This window comes from Crocodylus porosus, unplaced genomic scaffold (genome assembly GCF_001723895.1).
Source record: "Crocodylus porosus isolate Cpor-Errol unplaced genomic scaffold, CroPor_comp1, whole genome shotgun sequence".
Taxonomy (NCBI): domain Eukaryota; kingdom Metazoa; phylum Chordata; order Crocodylia; family Crocodylidae; genus Crocodylus; species Crocodylus porosus.
This window is the reverse complement of record NW_017728900.1, coordinates 268,629-286,551: the sequence shown is the minus strand read 5'-3', so window position 1 is coordinate 286,551 and position 17,923 is coordinate 268,629. Positions and strand designations below refer to the sequence as shown.

The 17,923-nt window shown below is 56.1% G+C and overlaps 2 protein-coding genes across 4 annotated transcripts; both read right to left on the bottom strand.

Moving 5' to 3' along the window:
* Positions 1–586: 586 nt before the first annotated feature.
* LOC109324611 (glycine N-acyltransferase-like protein 3) lies at positions 587–6,171 on the bottom strand. The gene is made up of 6 exons (XM_019556637.1): positions 5,949–6,171; positions 5,654–5,781; positions 4,370–4,477; positions 4,000–4,126; positions 2,632–2,752; positions 587–1,757 (listed from the first exon to the last, which is right to left on the bottom strand). The coding sequence occupies exons 1-6, from the start codon at positions 6,154–6,156 to the stop codon at positions 1,337–1,339; spliced, it is 1,113 nt and encodes a 370-aa protein (XP_019412182.1). The 5' UTR covers positions 6,157–6,171; the 3' UTR covers positions 587–1,336.
* Positions 6,172–12,367: 6,196 nt separating this feature from the next.
* LOC109324612 (glycine N-acyltransferase-like protein 3) lies at positions 12,368–16,000 on the bottom strand. 3 transcript variants are annotated; one of them, XM_019556638.1, is made up of 6 exons: positions 15,887–16,000; positions 15,583–15,710; positions 14,383–14,490; positions 14,074–14,200; positions 13,749–13,869; positions 12,368–13,376 (listed from the first exon to the last, which is right to left on the bottom strand). In XM_019556638.1, exons 2-6 carry the CDS (start codon positions 15,658–15,660, stop codon positions 12,938–12,940), a joined length of 873 nt encoding a protein of 290 aa, XP_019412183.1. In that variant the 5' UTR covers positions 15,661–15,710; positions 15,887–16,000; the 3' UTR covers positions 12,368–12,937. The 3 variants fall into 3 exon arrangements, with proteins under 3 accessions (XP_019412183.1, XP_019412184.1, XP_019412185.1); XM_019556639.1 differs by lacking the exons at positions 15,583–15,710; positions 15,887–16,000 and adding exons at positions 15,047–15,052; positions 15,560–15,582; XM_019556640.1 differs by lacking the exons at positions 15,583–15,710; positions 15,887–16,000 and adding an exon at positions 14,657–15,030.
* Between the last annotated feature and the right edge of the window lie 1,923 nt (positions 16,001–17,923).

Sequence of the window (17,923 nt, the reverse complement as noted above, 5' to 3'; positions counted from 1 at the left end):
GACCCATCCACCACCACTCTCTGGGTGTGACCCTCCCACCAGTTAGTGACCCAATTGACAGTGTAGGTGTCGACATCACAGTCCCCCAGTTTTTTAATGAGAATGGGGTGAGAGACAGTGTTGAAGGCCTTCCTAAAGTCCAGAAAGACTACCTCCACTGCTAGTTCACCAGGTCCTGCTGACTTGTAGTTATCCTGCCTCTCTAGGTATCCTTGTCTTCCATTTAGAGTTAGACTCAGCACTTGTGAGTGCAGCAGCACTGTGGCTGAGGAGCCCCCAGGAAAGCATTTAATGATCCTAGATATTCTGGGTAAGGGGTTGAGCTGGTGGCTTTTGTTATGTTTCAAAGGGAACCCCTAGAAATGGGACTCCAGACCATCTTCAGGTTTTGGCCATTCAGGCTTTTGACAGCATATTGAAATTTCCTGTTAAAATAACAGGCCTTTGTTTGCCAACATATTGCATTCTAAAACCCTACTTTTTAAGCCAAAACTGGGAATGGTTGAGCGGCACTGGATCAAATCCCGCTGTCCATTGTCATGCAGGTAGCCCCAGCCATGCTAGAGATCAGAAGGAAACTCAGCAGTGACTTCAGCAATCAATTTAATCAAACTGTGAAGACACCCGTGGGATCCTTGCACTGTCCATGCATCACGATCAAGGAGCAGAGTTAAAGGGATTTCCCAGGTGAATGTCCATGGGTTTCTTCCCATGGTGAACCTTAGCTCTGCATTTCAGGAGATCCCTACCACTTGCTGTGGGAATAATCACAACAGAGTGATGCATTTTACCCTGGATTAACCAAGACAGATTCTTTACCTTTAGGGAGTTGCTGCCTCTGGTGGACAACAGCCAAGGTGTTTGTGTATGACACCATGCCCCTCTCCTAAGTGTGGGACAATCTCACAGGCCACCTTCTCTCCAGTTCAGCTGGCTCTTATGGTATGGCAGCATGGCCAAAAGGAAAGGGCAGGGAGCTGATGTAGCAGGCTATCATGGGGAAAGTTGTAAGAAGGTTGTGGGGGAGAGTGAAAGCTGACTGAGGGCTGCCTCTTCGGGCCTGGGGGGACAACAAGCAGGGAACACCTCAGGGGCCGAGTGCATTTTGGGCTGTTCTGGCTGAATGCAGAGAGGACAACAGTGACCACTTGGCTCTGCTGGAGGGAAGAACAGCAACAGTTCAGTGGGCTGGAGGAAGTAGGATACATGGGTAAGGCTGGTTTGGGGTTAGGGTTGGGGTGGGGAGGGCAGCCCCCAAGTGGGGATGGTACCATTGGGACCATGGGTGTAGAACTGATCCCCCAGCTCTGAGGCCCTGGTTGGCTGGACATGGGGCTCAGGAGGGAACTGTGCCTGGTGTTGGATGATGGATGATGAAGCGGGACATGCTGGGCAGGAGCCGGAACCCATGGTTCACCTGCAGCCTTTGCATGGGGTAGTTGTCTAGACTGGTGTGGCCAAAACTGGGGTAGCCCTGTGCATGCAGCCGCTTGGCTGTGACAATGGTCACAATGCTATAGTAGCCATGGCTGCGGTGCTCGGGTAGGGTGTAGCCATGGCGCATGGTGCCAAATTGGTCAGTCATGTTCCAGCTGATAGGGCAGCCCGTGGCATCCAGGACGCAGGTGCTGGGGAAGCTGCGGATCAGGCTGGCCAAGTACCGCCGGCTCCGCTCATTCCCCCCTTTGGCCCATGTCACATTCAGCAGGTCAACATGGGAGGCAGTCAAGGATGAGAGTTTCATGGCAGGGTCCAGCCTGGGGAAGCAGAGAGAAAGCACTAGAGCTACAGGACAGGAGGGCCGGCTCAGAGCAGCAGGGGAAAGGGTGCTGGTCCTTTCCCCTCTAGGTGGTGCCGGTCCTCCCTGAACCTCATACTGGAGCACTGGCTGGCTCAGGGGGTGGGAATGAAGTGGGGGCCTTTCCCTCTAGTAGGTGCCAGCTCTGACTCAAACCTGGGGGTGGGACATGGGGTCCTTCCCCACAAACCCAGCCCAGTGCTACTCCTACTCTCGTTCCCTGTGGCCACAGGGAAAAGCCCATCTCCATCCTGTCTGTAATTATGCTCCAGGTATTTGAAGACTGTTATCAAATTCCCTCTCAATCTTCCCTTTGCCAGACTACATCACCCTAGCTCTTTCAGCCTTTCATCACAACTCCTTGGAAAGCCCCCAAGCATTTTTGTCACTCTATGCTGGACTCTTTCCAAACTGTTCTTGAAGTGAGGGGACCAAAACTGAACTGATTTGCAAGTGACACTCTTATTACTACACCCCAGTTGCTGTTGGCTTTTTGTTTGCAAGAAGAACACATTGTTGGCTCATATCCAGCTTCTGCTCCACCGTAACCCCCGGTCCTTCTCTGCAGTGTTGCAGTTGGACTTTGGCCGGTTGGACACATAGACATGGGGATATTCAAAGCTGGGATGTCCCCCACCTCAGGTGTACTCTGTGACAGGTTCTTCCCTACAGCCCCTGAAGTGTCCCGGGGGAGGGTGGTTATCTCCTGCACTGGAGCTGGGTGAAGGCTGGTGACTGGTCATGCCAAGGGCACACAGCCCAATGTGTTTGTACACCCCCACATCAGACTGCCCTGGGTGGTGGCTGGGTGAAGTGATAAGACACACACTTACCGGATGTCGGGCATGGTGCTGGGGTCTGGGTGGAAGAAGGTGAAGTAGGTCTCCAAATTCAGCTGGACACCTTTGGCCTTGGCAACATCCCTGGAGGCCTCGTATAGCCCATCCTGGAGCCCTGCAGGGAGAAGTGATGTGCTGTGAGCAGAAACCCCCACCTCACAAACCAGTGCCAACTAGGGGGTCTGCATTGCAGAGGAGGTCCATCTGGCAAGGCAGGCAATGGAAGGGCATGTGTCTAAGGCTCTCAAATGGCTGGCCTCCTGGCTCTCAGGAAGGGGAGAGCCTGTGCCCTCAGCTCAGCACTGGCACAGGGCTGCCCCACACAACCCTGCTGTGCCATTGGGCCCCTGGTAGCTGGGAATGCAGGAACTGCCAGTGTTATGGGGGCCTGTGGCAGGGCACTGTTTGTGTTGCCACTTTAAGGGCCTGGAGCTGGCAGCTGCCAGGTGCCTGATGAGGGCAGCCATGTTGAACCTAGGGCTGCCTATATAAACAGGGCAGTTCTGCTGGAGGCTGGGCAGCAACATTGCCTGGCTGCTGGTGTCATCTGGAGGTAAGGGAGGAGCTGTAGGGGATGGGTAGGAGGCTCCTGGTTCTGGGTACGACCTAAACCTGCACCCTGCCAGGCGTGGGTGGCCTGGTGGGGCTCCCAGTGGTGCGGGAGCCCCCAGGAAATACCAGGCCAGTTACCACCCCGGTGAAAGGCGGGTTGGGGTGCCTTAACCCCTAGCCTCAATGTGCAGGTGGTTTACCCCTTGTTTGGAGGGCCTGGAGGGTGGACCCCCAGAGAGAGAAGAGAAAAGGCCATAGACTCAGGCCTGTCTGAACTTCCCCTGACTGGTCCAAGCTGGGGTCAGGACTGGGAGGGACAAAGGGCCAGGGGCCCACTGTGAGGAATGCCCAGAGCTGCACGCCTGGGGTCCCGGCTGGCCTGGAGGTAGGCCAGGACCAGTGTAGCTAAAGGTCCGGGGGGACCACGCCCGAAGAGGAAGCGGTTCAGGGAGCTATGCAGCTGGGAATGAAGGTGGAATAGACCGCCTGAGGGGAGGAATCCAGGCAGGGTTCAATTAGGAGGATTCTGGGGGCCGGTGATGATGATAACATCGAGATGCCATCTGCAAGACTCGGGCTGCGGTATAGGGGAGGAATGGAGCCGTAGATAGCACCCCCTGGCATTGGGGCAGGAAATAGGCAGCCTCCAGCTTAATTACATCAATGAACTAATTAACAACCAGGCATGGAAGGCGAGAACGCAGGCAGTTAGCACAGAAACAGGTGGGCATGCCACAGTGAGATTGGCCCAGAGCAGGCCCCCTGTTACAGGGTCACTCTGGCTTTGGAGAAGTCAAGCCCAGCTGTTACCTTGGATATAGACGGTGTGGCCCCAGTTGATGGCCCCTGGGCTTTCCAGCAGAGCCCGGTAGGCACCCAGGTCCCGGTAGAAGGCTGCATGCATGTTACTAAATAAATCGGAGTTGTCTGTTACCACCTGTTGGAGGGACATTCACTGAGATCAAAACTCCAGGGAGGAGAAATAGTTCCCCCACACCCCAAGACAGATAGAGCCCCCACCCCAGCCTGGCAGCCCCGAGAGGGGAAAGGTCCCGTGCCCTCTTTCACACACCCCCAGCCAGTGCCACTGATTTGAGGCCAGATCGGAAAAGAGGAAACCTCTAAATCTCTTTCCCGTGCCACACCTGCCAGTCCCCACAGAGCATCTGACAGGCCCCACCTCTTTGCGTGGCCTGAGAAGGACAGCTTTGAAGTCCGGCCAAGAATCCACCAGCACCTCGTAGCCACCTGGGTTCCCACGGTTGATGTTCATGAGGCCGCCATGGACCTAAGGAGACGTGGGGTGGGGTCAGTGCCACAGAGGCGGACCCATGGGTGCCAAGGTGGAGGGAGAACAAGGTGGTGCCTGATTCCACCTGGGTATCAGGAGCCCCCTGATCTTTGTCCGGAGGTGGGTTTAGCTGTTTGTGACCTTCTGCCTTGCTGGAGACTTTGTTTCTTGTCCAGTCTCCCCTGGCACTTCCTGAGAGGTGGGCATTGCCACAGATTGCAGTTGATAGCTGCCATCTGTCCAGGTTTTCAGTGGGGCTTGGCGGGGTGGGAGCCCCAAGCTGGGAACTGTGAGGGGGTCACCAGGAATGTGAGAGGGCAGGACAGGGAGAGAAAGTTGGGGGTTGCAGGAGGATGCGGGGAGTACGAGGGTTTGGAGGGCTGGTGCAGGCCATGATGGGGGGTGCAGAAGGGCAGAACAGTAGCTCCTGGCCCCAGGACTGAGGCCAACACATGCCCAGTGAGGCTGGGTGAAGAGGGCTCAGCGGTAGAGGGTGAGACTGAGCCTCTATGGTTCAGAGCCTTGGTATCTGCTCTGGACTCCGTGCACGTGTCCTGCAGTACCAGGGGTGATGGACAGGTTGAGAGAAGCATGAGGTTTCTGGGGATCCCAGCCAGGCTGGGCACTGGTACCCAGAAGTCCTCTAAGCCAAGGGGAAGCCCTCAGCCCCTGACCTTGCCTCCCCTCCCCACTCCCCTGTGCCCACCCCCTGTCTCTTGAGTTAGTGTTTGCTGAGTTTGGAGCTGTGCCCCCTGCTGTGTATCCCCTTCCCTTTGGCTGGCACAGAACTAGCCTACACTTCGACTGGCTGGAATCAAGCCTGGCAAGGTGGTGAGTGGCTGGCAGGGTGCCCACTCAAGCTGTGATTGGCTGGCCAGGTATTCAGAGTTCTGCTGCATGACCAAGAGGACTTTGAACTCAGTTTGGACTTTGCATGAGGGGCAAGTGGGGGGCGGGGTACGAACCCTGGCAGAATGGCCAGTGCCAGACGAGGGGCCAAGAGTCCCCAGAAGGCATCAGTGACCCTGGAGGAGCTCTCACCACCACCCCCACCTTTGGCTCAGTGCCCCCAAGTCACCCAGGGCACACAGGGCCCACCCCACCCAGGTCAGTCCCAGGATGAGTGTGTCAGGGTAGTGGGGGCCCCTCAGGACAGGGGCAGCCCAACATCACCATCAGCGTCTCAGGCAGGCCCCGCCGCAGCACCCCCTCCAGCAGCTGCAGCTTGGAGGAGCAGCTCAGAATCAGCATCTCCAGCTGGACTGGGTCCTTGTGGCCTCCAGCCAAGAGGGTGCAGGCACCTGGGGGAAGGGAGACCCCGTTAACTCCTTGGCATTGTCCCCATCCCACCACCTCCCCTGCCTCCTCCCCTCCTTAGTCTGCAGACTCCACACCATGGGGAGACCCTACCATCACAGACAAATCCGTGCCCAGCCCACTGCCCATGGGAGACCCTTCAGTGACAGACCTGCCTGTTCGCAATGCTCAGGCTCCGGGCAGGGCACAGGGCTCCACTCAGCTGCAGAGTCTCTGTCCTGCAGCCGGGGCAGCTCTAGAGAGCACAGCAGTGATGGGGTGTCTGGGAGGCACGGAGGACCTGGCCTGGCAGTGGCTGGTGCCCTTTGGATCTCTGTCTCAGGGGCTGCTGCAGCCTCTGATCCCAGTGAATGAACCATTAACAGAGTGGGTGCCTGGCCTGAAGTCCACCCAGGGCAGCTGCATCCCCAGATCAGCTCCTTCGATAGGTGGGAGGAGGTGGGTGGAGCAGGACCTTTGGGAAACACAGTCTTACCCAGAATCCACCGCAGCCACAAGACAAAGGCAAAATGACTTGGCTGTAGCCCCTCTGCAAGTGTCCCTCATTCCTGACTCCCAGCCCTCTGCCAGCCTGGCCCCAGGATCCCCCACAGCTCTGCCAGTGCTCCTCATTTCTGACTCCCCATGAGCTGCACCCTCCACTGCTGCCCACAGCTCTGGGGATGTTAAAGGCCCCTCCTGTGGGCTGCCCTGCCTGGCCATGGCTTGGCTCTTACCACATATGTGGCCTTGCCCCCACCATGGCCAGTACCCCATGTGGCTTCCCAGGGCATTGCCCTGTTCTGCAGGGCACCCCAGTGATCTGGTGTTGGAGGGTCTCCCAGCCATAGCAGGGGCAGAGTTTGTAGCATCTCCCTTCAAGGCTGAGCACAGTGATGGGGGGCCTGGAAGGGTCTCAAGGGTCACTGACTTCAGGGTCTGGCACACACATATCACTCTTTCCAGCCCCACAATGTGCCATCCTCATTTAATGGGGTTGCTCCTTCCCTCCTCCCTGAGTGGGAAGCTGGCCTGGCTCTTTGCAACCCTCCTGCCTCACCCTCCATCTTATGTCCTTGTGGCCTGTGTGTGCCTGTTGTTACTTGTGTCAGCTTCGCCCTTCAGCTCAGATTCATCTCTCTTTTGGATATTTGCCTTTCTGATGCATCTGGGGGTTCATATACATTCCAAATAGGGATCATCTTTAGCACCCATTTTGCCAGGCTAAACAAACAAGCTCCCTTGGTCTGTCCTAGCATCAAGTGCTCCATCCTCCTAACCAGCTAAGCTGCCCTTCTTCACACCTGGGACCCCATAGGAGACAGAGCTGCTGGGAAATGTGTGTGATCCTACTTGTGTTCCCTTAGGGCAGGTCTGTTAGTCCTCTGCATGTCCTCCACCCTAGGGTGCATGTTCAGTGGCATGGGACTACTTGTGCCTGTTATACTGCTTTGGGTTAAATGTGTAACTGTAAAGAGCCAGGTGGATTAGGTCTCTGTGTCCCCCAGCCCCCACCCCCCCAAAACACTGGAGTCTGTAGGGGCACAACTGCTGCAAGGGAAAAGCCATTGAGGGAACAGCACTCATTGTGAGCTGGGAAGAGTGGAGTGGCTCTTGGATACAATGTGAAAAGATGTGTGAGAAGCAGAAGTACCTTCAGCCCAAGTCTTGTCTTTGAATGGCACTGAAGTTGGCCCTCCAGCCTCCAAAGGAAAGTGTCTATGGGTACAAGTTCCTGGAATGGGTGCAAGGGAAACCTGTTCCCCATTGATTTCTAAAAGAGCTGAAATTCCTACATCTGAAGCTGGACAGCTCAGAGGCTAATAGAGTTGGCTCTGCAGAGTCAGAGAGGTAGGGCTGGAAGGGACCTCCAGAGATCATGTAGTGAGCACCCTGTTTGACACAGGATCAGCCCTATCCAAGCCATCCCATACAAACCATGATCTAAACTCTACATAAGACTACTGTCAACCTGACACAACACAGACCTAACACCCAAACCTGCAACAGATAAAGTAGGGGAGCCATGGCAGCCAATGTCCTGGTTCTATAAGATGTTGTCAATATATTATATATTGCCAGATATGGCAATTGGTCTGACTCTGAGCAGAGGGGCAGCAAGGGTGATGGTAGTTGTGATGTCTGGAGGCAGGGTAGAACAGGCGGTGAACCTGGCAGCAGCAAGGTGCAGTGATCCCCAAAGGAGGTAAGGAGCAGCAGGGGTGGTCCTCCCTGTCCAGTCCTTGCCACTGCTGGTTGGCGTAGGCAGTAGAGCACCCAAATGGCAGCCCTTTGGCAAGTCTCCCTTCCCCATGGGCAGGGAGAGGCAGTAGCTCTCCTGGGTTGGTTTGGCTGTGACTGTGATAAAAGCTGTTAGTAGTTTGGGGGTTCCATGATGATTTAACAGCCAAGAGTTTCCCTCAAGGTTGTGTGGTTTCTGTCCCTTTTCCCCTTTGTTCAACCCCATTCTGCTTCACTGTGGCCTGCGAGTGGGGAAGCCGGCTCAGGATGGAACACCTAGGTGGATTTGTTTTCCCAGGTTTGCGTGTTAAACCCCTTTGATCCCAGCCCTTGTTACTGCTGTTCAATCCCTGGCAAAAGAGTTATATGTGGAAATTGGGTGTGGGAGGGGGAAAAAATGAGGTCCCTTGCAGGGAGGAAAGGGCACACAGAGCCTGGTATGGGAGAAGGGAACATGGAGCTCAAAACGCCCCTGGCAGGGAGGTGGGAGGGACAGGATGGGAAGCTGCACAGAGTCCCTAAAATAGAGGTTGGGGTGGCACCAAGGAGCTAGTTGTGCACAGCTGGAGAATACCAGGAGCTGGGCTGCAACATGTGTAAATTGGGGTGTAATTAACCCCTGAGATGCTGAAACAGGCTCTTCCCCAGACAGCCCGTGCTGAGGCACATCTGGCAACAATAGAAAAGCCAGCACTTTGAGTTGTCGAAGCACCGTGGCTGCCAGACCCAGGGCCCAGCCTGTCCCATGCCCCTCCAGGATGCCTCTTTGGCAATCAGCAAGCTCCAGGCCTTCCAGCACGGTGTTAATTGGGGACCAGTTTCACAGCCCCACTCTGCCCCAGAGCTCCCATGGCTCAAATGATTTAAAAAGGGCCCGGCAACAGCAGAAGCCATATACAGTCCCTGGCTCCGGCTCAAGACACGCGGGCGGAAGACGACAAGCAGTCATTGTGAGAGACTCCTTCCTGAGGGGGACTGAGGGGGTAATCTGCCACCCTGACCCCCTAGCCCGGGAGGTCTGCTGCCTCCTAGGGGCCCGCATCCAGGACATGGCAGAGAGGATCCTCAAGCTTATCCGGCCCTCTGACCACTTCCCTATGCTCCTTATCCATGTGGGCACTAACGACGCAGCTCAGAGCAATCCCAGCTGGGTCACAAATGGCTACAGGGCTTTGGGAGCGGGGCTTAGCGGGTTGGGGGCACAGGTGGTTTTTTCTTCTATCATCTCGGTTATGGGTCATGGGCAGAGGAGGGGGAGATGGATCAAGGTAGTCAACCGAAGACTGTGGCACTAGTGTCATCGGGAAGGCTTTGGCTTCCACAATCACAGTCTGCTCTTTGGTGAGAGAGGTGGTTGTCTGCTGGGAAAAGACGGCCTCCACCTCACTGCACTGGGGAGGAAGCTCTTCTCAGCCAGACTGGCTGATCTGCTTGACCAGGCTTTATACTAAGCCTGCTGGGGGATGGGTGGACAACCATAAGAGCAAGCCCACTAGGCAATACCTACAAAACCAACAGGTTAGGGAACCCAAGGGATTCCACTCCTACCCAGGCCCTGGAACGGTGTCCTCCGGGGAATGCGAGGAAGCCTAGGGCTCCCAATGGCATGTTTATGTGTCTGTACACCAATGCCAGGAGCTTGGGGAACAAACAGAAGAAACTGATCCTCCTACTTAACAAGAAACACTATGCTCTGGGTTAAAATATGTGGGGAACATGGCACAGGGGACACAATGGTAGGAGTCTACTATAGACCACCTAACCAGGAACAAAAGATTGACTAGGAAGTTGACAGGGAACTGCCTGAGGCTACACGCTCCCAGTGCATGGTTGCCATGGGAGACTTCAACTACCCAGACATCTTGTGGGAAGAGCACTTGGCCAAATCTGAACTGTCGCAAAGCTTCCTCATGTGCGTGGGTGAGCTCTACCTGACTCAAGAAATCTATGGGCCCACAAGAGGTAAAGCGCTGCTGAACCTGGTACTGGCCAAAGGGGATGACCTAGTCAGCAACCTAAAGATCAAAGGAAAGCTGGGAGACAGTGACCACGAGCTGATCACTTTTACTATCCATTGCAAAGCTGGCAAGTCAATCAGCAATGCAGAAGTCCTCAACTTTAGGAAAGCTGACTTTGATAAGCTCAGGAGGCTTGTTCTTGAGGCACTAAGGGACCAAGACTCAGCAGGGAGAGGAGACCAAGAGGAGTGGTCACTTCTTAAGGGAGCGATCCTGGAGGCACAAGGTATGTCCACCCCATTTCAGAGGAAAGGTAGCAAAAGGGGACAGCAACCCCCTTGGCTCAGCAGGGAACTCATGGACCTCCTAAGCCAAAAAAGAGGTTTATAAAGGATGGAAGATAGGAATCACCACAAAGGAGGAGTATTCTGCACTGGCCCGTACCTGTAGGGAGTGAACCATGAAAGCCAAGGCTGCAACCAAACTCCACCTGGCTACACATATCAAGGATAATAAAAAGCCCTTTTTTAGATATGTGAGGAGTCAGACAAAAAGCAAGAGTAACACTGGACCCTTGCTAAACCAAGTAGGACAACTGATAACCAGCTCCCAGGAAAAAGCTAACCTGCTTAATGGGTACTTTACATTGTTTTTTCATCAACCCCAAGGGTCTGCCATGCCTAGCAAGATGCGATATGGCCAGGGTGAGGGTGAAATTATACCCAGCATCGGTGTAGACCTTGTAAAAGAAAACCTTGAGAGGCTGGACACCTTCAAGTCAGCAGGTCCTAATGGATTGCACCCCAGAGTACTTAAGGAGGTGGCAGGCCCAACCACTGGCCAAGATTTTTGAAAACTCGTGGTGCTCAGGTGAAGTACCTGAAGATTGGAAGGAAGCCAATGTGGTGCCCATCTTCAAGAAAGGGAGTAAAGTAGATCCAGGGAACTACAGGCCAATCAACTTGACCTCAATCCCTGGTAAGATTCTGGAAAAAATCGTCAAAGGGTCCATTCTTGACAAGCTGGCTGATGGCAACATCCTGAGGGACAGCTGGCATGGGCTTGTTGCAGGTAGGTCTTGCCTGACCAATCTCATTTCCTTCTACGACCAGGTGACATATCACCTGGACAAGGGAGAAGACATTGATGTCATATATCTGGATTTCAAAAAAGCCTTTGATCTGGTGTCCCAGGATTTCTTCTTGGAAAAATTGGCCAACTGTGGTCTCAGCTACATCACAGTCTGATGGTTGAGGAACTGGCTCTGAGGCTGGACTCAGAAAGTGGTGGTTGACAGAAGCAAATCATCATGGTGCTCCATGACCAGTGGTGTCCCCCAAGGCTCTGTCCTTGGACCTGTTCTCTTCAACATCTTTATCAACAACGCGGTTACAGGTGTCAGAAGCGGACTGGCCAAGTTTGCCTATGACATCAAACTTTGGGGTAGAGCGTCCACACTGGAGGATAGGCTGGTGATCCAGGCTGACTTGGATAGGCTGAAAAGTGGATGTATACAAACCTAATGACTTTCAATACCAACACATGCAAGGTACTCCACCTTGGGGAAAAAAACCTGCAGCATGCTTACAGGCTCGGCAGTGCTACACTTGCTAGTACCAAGGCTGAAAGGGACTTGGGATTCATAATTGACCACAAGATGAACACGAGCCACCAATGTGATGTCACAGCTGGTAAAGCAAACCAAACTCTGGCTTGCATCCACAGTTGCTTCTCGAGTAAATCCCAGGATATCATCCTCCTGCTGTACTCGGCCTTGGTGAGGCTGCAGCTGGAGTACTGCGTCCAGTTTTGGGCTCCACAATTTAAAAAGGATGTGGAGAAGCTTGAGAGAGTCCAGGGGAGAGCCACGCGCATGATCAGAGGGCAGGAGAGCAGGCTTTATGAAGAGAGGCTGAGAGCCATGGGACTCTTCAGCCTGGAAAAGTGCAGGCTCAGGGGTGACCTGGTGGTGGCCTATAAGTACATCGGGGTGTGCATGAAGATCTGGGGGAATATCTATTCACCAGAGCGCCACAAGGGATGACAAGGACCAATGGTCACAAACTCCTCCAAGACCTTTTCAGGCTGGACATAAGGAAAAACTTCTTTACTGTCTGAGCCCCCAAGGCCTGGAATAGGCTCCCTCCAGAGGCGGTGCAAGCACCTACTCTGGACTCCTTTAAGAAGTATTTGGATGCCTATCTTGCTGGGATCCTTTGACACCAGCTGACTTCCTGCCCCTGGGGCGGGGGGCTGGACTTGATGATCTCCTGAGGTCCCTATGAAATACCAAGAAGAGGATGAGGAGGGAGGTGGGGGAATGCAGCAGGGTACCCGGGGGCTGGCTGGGGGAGATGGCAGGTGAGGGGGACACAGGTCAGACTACAGGACACAGGTGAGTGTATGCAGCTTTATTAAATGGGAGGAGGGAATAGCTGGGGCGGGGGGGCTGTCTGGGTGCCCGGGGTAGTGCAGGGGACCAGCAGCGGCCTTAGGGGAGGGCAAACTGGGCAACCACCCAGGGCCCCAGACTTTAGGAGACCCAATTTTTTTTTTTTTTTTGGGGGGGGGGTGAAGTTTTTGCAAGGAAATGGATGTAAGGGGCTCCATATGACTCTTGCACAGGGCCCCAACAACCCTAAGGCCACCGCTGAGGGGGTTGACAGTGTGGTGCTACAGGTATGGAGTGCAGAAAGGAGGCTACCCTTGAGCGGCCTGGCTATTGGGTGCAGGGGACAGGACAGAGCCCTTCAGCCTGGTTTTGGGACTCAGGAGTACAGGAAGAGGGATTGCCCTACCTGACATTTCAGGCTTCCAGCCAGAGGGAGGGGCCTGGAGACGAAATTAGGTGAGCCGTGGCCTTACCCAGCCATGCTGGCAGCCCTCAGCACCAGTCCATGGGGAATGGCTAGGGGTACAGACTAGGACTAGGCTCAGCAGTGGATCCAGAAACTGCATCCAGCTAAAAGTCTGGAAGAACCCAGGCAGGAAGGTTGCCTGGCACCGGGCTGTGGAGGATGATGCGGCACAGGTTAGTCTGGCGCTGGAAGCCAAGCCACTGCTGCAGTCTCTGCATGGGGTGGTTGTCCAGTGCCACATTACCATAGATAGGGTAACCCTGTGCCTGAATCTTTTGGGCCAAGATAAAGCACAAAGCACTTGAGTAGCCACAGCCACGGTGCTCGGGCAGGGTGTAGCCAATGCTCATGGCACCAAAAGGATCAGTGATGTTCCAGCTGATGGGGTGGCCCGCGGCATCCAGGAAGCAGATGCTGGGGAAGCTACGGATTAGCATGTCTATATATCGCCGGCTCCACTCGTTCCCTCCATAATACCATGTCTTGTTCAGCAGATCAACATGGGAGACATCCAGGTTTGAGAGCCTCATGGCAGGGTCCAGCTTAGAGCTGCAGAGAGAGGGTGCTAGAGTCAGATGGGAGGGCCAGCTCAGAGGTGCAGGGAAAGGGGAACAGTAGCTCTCAATAAGCCCCAAGCCAGGGCACCAGCTACCTCAAGAAGTGAGAATGGGGCACAAGCCTTTTGTCTCTTGGGGATAGTAATTCTGACCCAGTCTCAAGGTCCAGCCTTGGGCAGCAGAAAGGGGGACACTAGAGCTACGAGAAGGGAGGGGTGGGTTCACTGGTATGGGGGATGGGGAGCAGGACAGGGATGACTTGGGGACCCCATTTAGGCCTAGCTTGTGAATTCTGGCCTGGATACAGAGCAATGAGATTGCTGTGCTGCCCTCATGGGGCTCTGAGGCAGATGCTGACCTGACATCAGGTATAGCGCTGGAGCTCGGCAGGAGATACACCAAGTAAGTGGATGGGTACACCTGGAAGCCCTTGGCCCCGGCAATCTCCCTGGAGGCTTCATACACGCTGTCCTGGAGCCCTGCAGGGGGGGAAGCAATGCACTGTGAGCAGGCGTGGGGGACCCTGAATAGTGCCCATGTATGTGGCGGGGCTTGGACCGATGGAAGTGAGGGGGAGGCGGTGAACTAAGCCCAATGAGACCCAGAGCTCCTGTGCAGTGCCTAGGGTCTCCCCACACCTCAGCTTGTGCTGTGGGGTTCAGGGGGGATGGTCCCTGACTTACCATGTATGCGGAAGGTCTGGGCCCAGTTGATGGCCCCAGGGCTGCTCAGCAGTGCCCGGTAGGCATCCAGGTCCCGGTAGAAGGCTGCGTGCATGTTAGCATAGAAATCAGAGTTGTCTGTTGCCACCTGCCAGGAGACGCTTGCTGAGAAGGAAACTCCAGGGAGGAGAAGCAATCTTCCCACACCCCAAGTCAGCTATCTTTTGGGCCACACTGGAGCAAGCATCTCCCATGAGGGAAAGGCCCTGGCTCCAGCCAGCCCCACACTCCTCCACGGAGGAGCTGGCACCTGCCAAGGGGGAGTCCCACCTCCTTGCGTGGCCGGGTGAGGACAGCTTTGAAGTTGGGCCACGAATCCACCAGCACCTCGTGGCCAGCTGGATTCCCACGGCAGATGTTCATCACGGCACCAAGGACCTGGTGGAGACAGGGCAGAGTGTCAGAGCCAGGCAGGGGGAGCCACAGGCGTCAGGGACTCAGACCCATATGAGGAAGGGAGACCAGGGTGATGCTGGCTCCCACATGGCTATCAGGAACCCCCTGCTCTTTGGCTTGGGGGTGGGTTCAGCTCCTCATTACTCCCTGCCTCTCTGGAGCCTTTGGTCCTTCTCCAGTCTCCCCTGGCATTTCCAGAGGGGTGGGCATTGCCACTAACCTCAACCAGGATGGCTGCCACCTCCCTGTGCTTTCAATGGGGCCGAAGCCAGAGAAGGGGGAACCCCAGGCCTGGAAATGTGAGGGGGCAGGATAGTGAGAGGAGGGCTGGGAATGGTGCATGGGCTAAAGTAGTAGGTCTGGGAGGGGAGAGGGAGAACGCCGAGGGGCAGAACGGGGCTGGGACCAGCGTGTGCCCTGTGGGCTGGTCCGGGAGCTGTGGGGGGGGAGGGGGCTGAACAGAAGGTGAGGAGGTCCCATGCTTCAGGTACCAGTCTGAGTGCACGCTGAGACCCAAGGCCAAACATAGCCACAACACCCAATGGCGCCTCTGGGACCCTGAGTCATGGGGACACCCCTCATACTGCCTCCTCTCCCCAGCCCTCTGTCTCCTGAGCTACTTTTGCTGAATCTAGAGATTTGCTCCCTGTTTGGTGGCCACTTTGGATTGATGGGAGTAGAAGCTGCCCACACTAACTGGCTGGCATGGAGGTTACTGATGTTACGGTTGGCTGGCAAGAGAGCCAACCAGGCTGTGATTGGCTGTTGGACTGCTCACAGCTATGCCAGGTGAGCAGCAGGAATTTGTGCCAGGTTTGAACTTTGCACAAGCAACAATTGGGCAACCCCAGAAGAGCAGCTGGAGCTGGGGGGAGGGGGCTGGACCCCCAGTGACCCCATATCCATGTGTGGGGGGGGGGTAGCAGAAACCCCCATAACCCAGAAGGAAGGCTCAGCCCTCCACTCAGCATTTGCACCATCACCCAGGGCAGACAAGACCATCCATCTCCTCTGCCCAGTCTTTGGATGAATGTGGGGGGTGTCACTCAGGTCTCAAGAGCAATCTCATATCACCGGCAGCGTCTCGGGCAGGGCCTGCCGCAGCGCTCCCTCCAGCAGCTGCAGCTTGGAGGAGCAGCTCAGGAGCAGCATCGCTGGCTGGATCGAGCCCTGGCAACCTCCAGAGGGGATACTGCAGGCACCTGGGGAAGGGGAGATGCCATCAACTCCCTTGGAGCCATCCCAGTCCCCCACCTTCCCCAGAGAGACAGAGAAGGCCACCCCGCAGAGAGACCCTGCAATTAACAGACCTGCCTGTCAGCTGTGTCCCCCAGCCAGCTGGGGCTGCTCTGGGCAGGGCAGGGGGCTGTCCACTCACCTGTACGTTCACTGTCCCTGCAGCAGGGGTTGCACTGGGGAGCACAGCAGTGACGGGGTGTCCGTAGGGCAGGGTGGGCTCTGCCTGGTAGCGGCTGGTCTTGCCCTTTGGATCTCTGTCTCAGGGGCCGCTGCAGCCTCTGATCCCAGCAAATGAACTATTAACAGAGTTGGTGCTTGGCTGGCCTGAAAGGCAGGGCAGGACGGGACAAGAACATTTCCTGGGCCTGGTGCAGTAGTAGCGGCTGGGACCCAGGAGGCTGGGAAGCAGGGTACATTTGTACCATCCCCCCCAGCAGCGGGTCTGTCTGTGGGGAGCAGGGCAGGAGTGCTGGCTGGGGATGGCTCCAGGATACCGTCGCTCAGAGGTTCTCAAACTGTGGTCTGCAGACCACCACTGGTCTGCAAGCTCCCCACTGTACAGGCACCCTGCCAAACACCAGAGGAACCTGTCACACCCCGTTTTGATGTTTGTGTCCTGTCTTAGGAGCGCCCTGTGGAAGACCAGGAACCTCCTGTTGTACAAGCACACAGACGAAGAGGCAGTAGGCTGTGTGTAAGCGGCGCTGAGCCAACTCCAGACCTACTACCAGAAATTGGCCATTGAGAATGAGACAGAGACCTGTGGCACAGGACCGTCCAACTCCCCCTGAACAGGAAACGGGGCAGCAATGATGAGGAAGAGGAAGAGACAAGTGGAGCTGAGGACAGCGACAGCAGCAGTGAATTCTTCAGCGAGAGCTGGAGCAACAGCGACATGGACGACAGGTGAACTGAGTACGTGACCCTGCAAGCACGGTGGGGATGAAAGGAAAGGGCTGCCTGGTTTGAGAGACCAGAGTTAGTTTGGTTGTATGTGTTGTATGCAGAGCGGATATTGTAACAGGTTCAGGTGGGCCTTTGTATGGGTGCGCGGGCCGCACCAGTGTGGTTTTTGTAACAAGTTTAAGGCTTTTCTTTGTAGAGTGATACTCAGAGTGTAGATATATATAACCTCATATATATATATAGACATATTTTTCCAAAAAAATAAAAATCTATACTTGTAAGGGGGTGGTAACAGCAAGGAAGAGGAAGAGAGAAGTGGAGCTGAGGACAGCAACAGCAGTGGCAGGTCCTCCTCACCGCCAGGAAGGCATCGGGGATGAGCCGCTTCCTCTGCATGGCTGCAGGCCAGTGGGCAGGACGGGCTCAGGGTGCGGCGCCCCCAGGCCCCGGAGACCCCACGCGGGAGCTGGAGCGACAGCGACATGGACGACAGGTGAACTGAGTATGTGACCCTGCAAGCAGAGTGGGGCTGAAAGGAAAGGGCTGCTTGGTCTGAGGGATCAGGAGTTGCTTGTGTATATTGTAACGGGTTCGGGTGGTCAGCGCGCCTTTGTACAGGTTCTGATTTTATTAGGGCATCGTGATGGGCAGCCCAATTTTTCTTGCCACCCCCCAAGAGTCAAAGTGTAAGTCGGCCCTGCCCGGACTCCACTGCAAACTGGCCCCAGGGCTCGCCCTTCACCTCCTCCAGGGCTGCTCAGGGCAGGTGACCCCGGCCACGCTCCAGTCCGCCCTCGGCCCGCGTCGCCCTGTGTCTGCTTGTGCCCAAGGCGCTGGTCAGGAGACGGGGCGTCCCCGGCCCAGCCGCGTGCCCGGCTCCGCACCCCCAGGCTGCCACCCCCGTCCTCCTCCTCCTCCTCCTCCCCGCTGTGCCCCGGGCAGGGCCGCTCAGCACCCGCGCCCCTAATGTCCCGAGCCCGTGCTGCCGCCCCAGGCCCAGCCCAGAGCCCCGGCACCACTGCCCGAGCAGGGGGCTGCAGACCCCACCCCCATGCATTACCCAGGCCCATCACCACGCCCACGTCCCGCCCCTGCCTGTGACGCCACAAGGAGGTCGGAACGCCGTGAGCCCCAGCAACGCATGCGCACCTGACTCCGCCGCGCAGGTCTCCGGGGAAAGGTGTTCGTGACGCCCCCTTGGCGCCTTCCCGCGCAGTGACGTCACTGTGGTGGGGCAGCGCGCGGAGGGGCCGGGACCAGGTGAGGGACC

Excerpts from the sequence above, each read along its gene's own strand:
- LOC109324611 (XM_019556637.1), bottom strand. The coding sequence starts at position 6,156 with ATGGTTCATTCACTGGGATCAGAGGCTGCAGCAGCCCCTGAGACAGAG. Across the intron at positions 5,782-5,948 it reads TGAGCATTGCGAACAGGCAG|GTGCCTGCACCCTCTTGGCT; the intron begins GTCTGTCACTGA and ends CCCTTCCCCCAG. Across the intron at positions 1,758-2,631 it reads AGCACCATGCCCGACATCCG|GCTGGACCCTGCCATGAAAC; the intron begins GTAAGTGTGTGT and ends CTGCTTCCCCAG.
- LOC109324612 (XM_019556638.1), bottom strand. The coding sequence starts at position 15,660 with ATGCTGCTCCTGAGCTGCTCCTCCAAGCTGCAGCTGCTGGAGGGAGCG. Across the intron at positions 14,491-15,582 it reads CCCTGCCCGAGACGCTGCCG|GTCCTTGGTGCCGTGATGAA; the intron begins GTGATATGAGAT and ends TGTCTCCACCAG. Across the intron at positions 13,870-14,073 it reads CCAGACCTTCCGCATACATG|GGCTCCAGGACAGCGTGTAT; the intron begins GTAAGTCAGGGA and ends CCCCCCCTGCAG.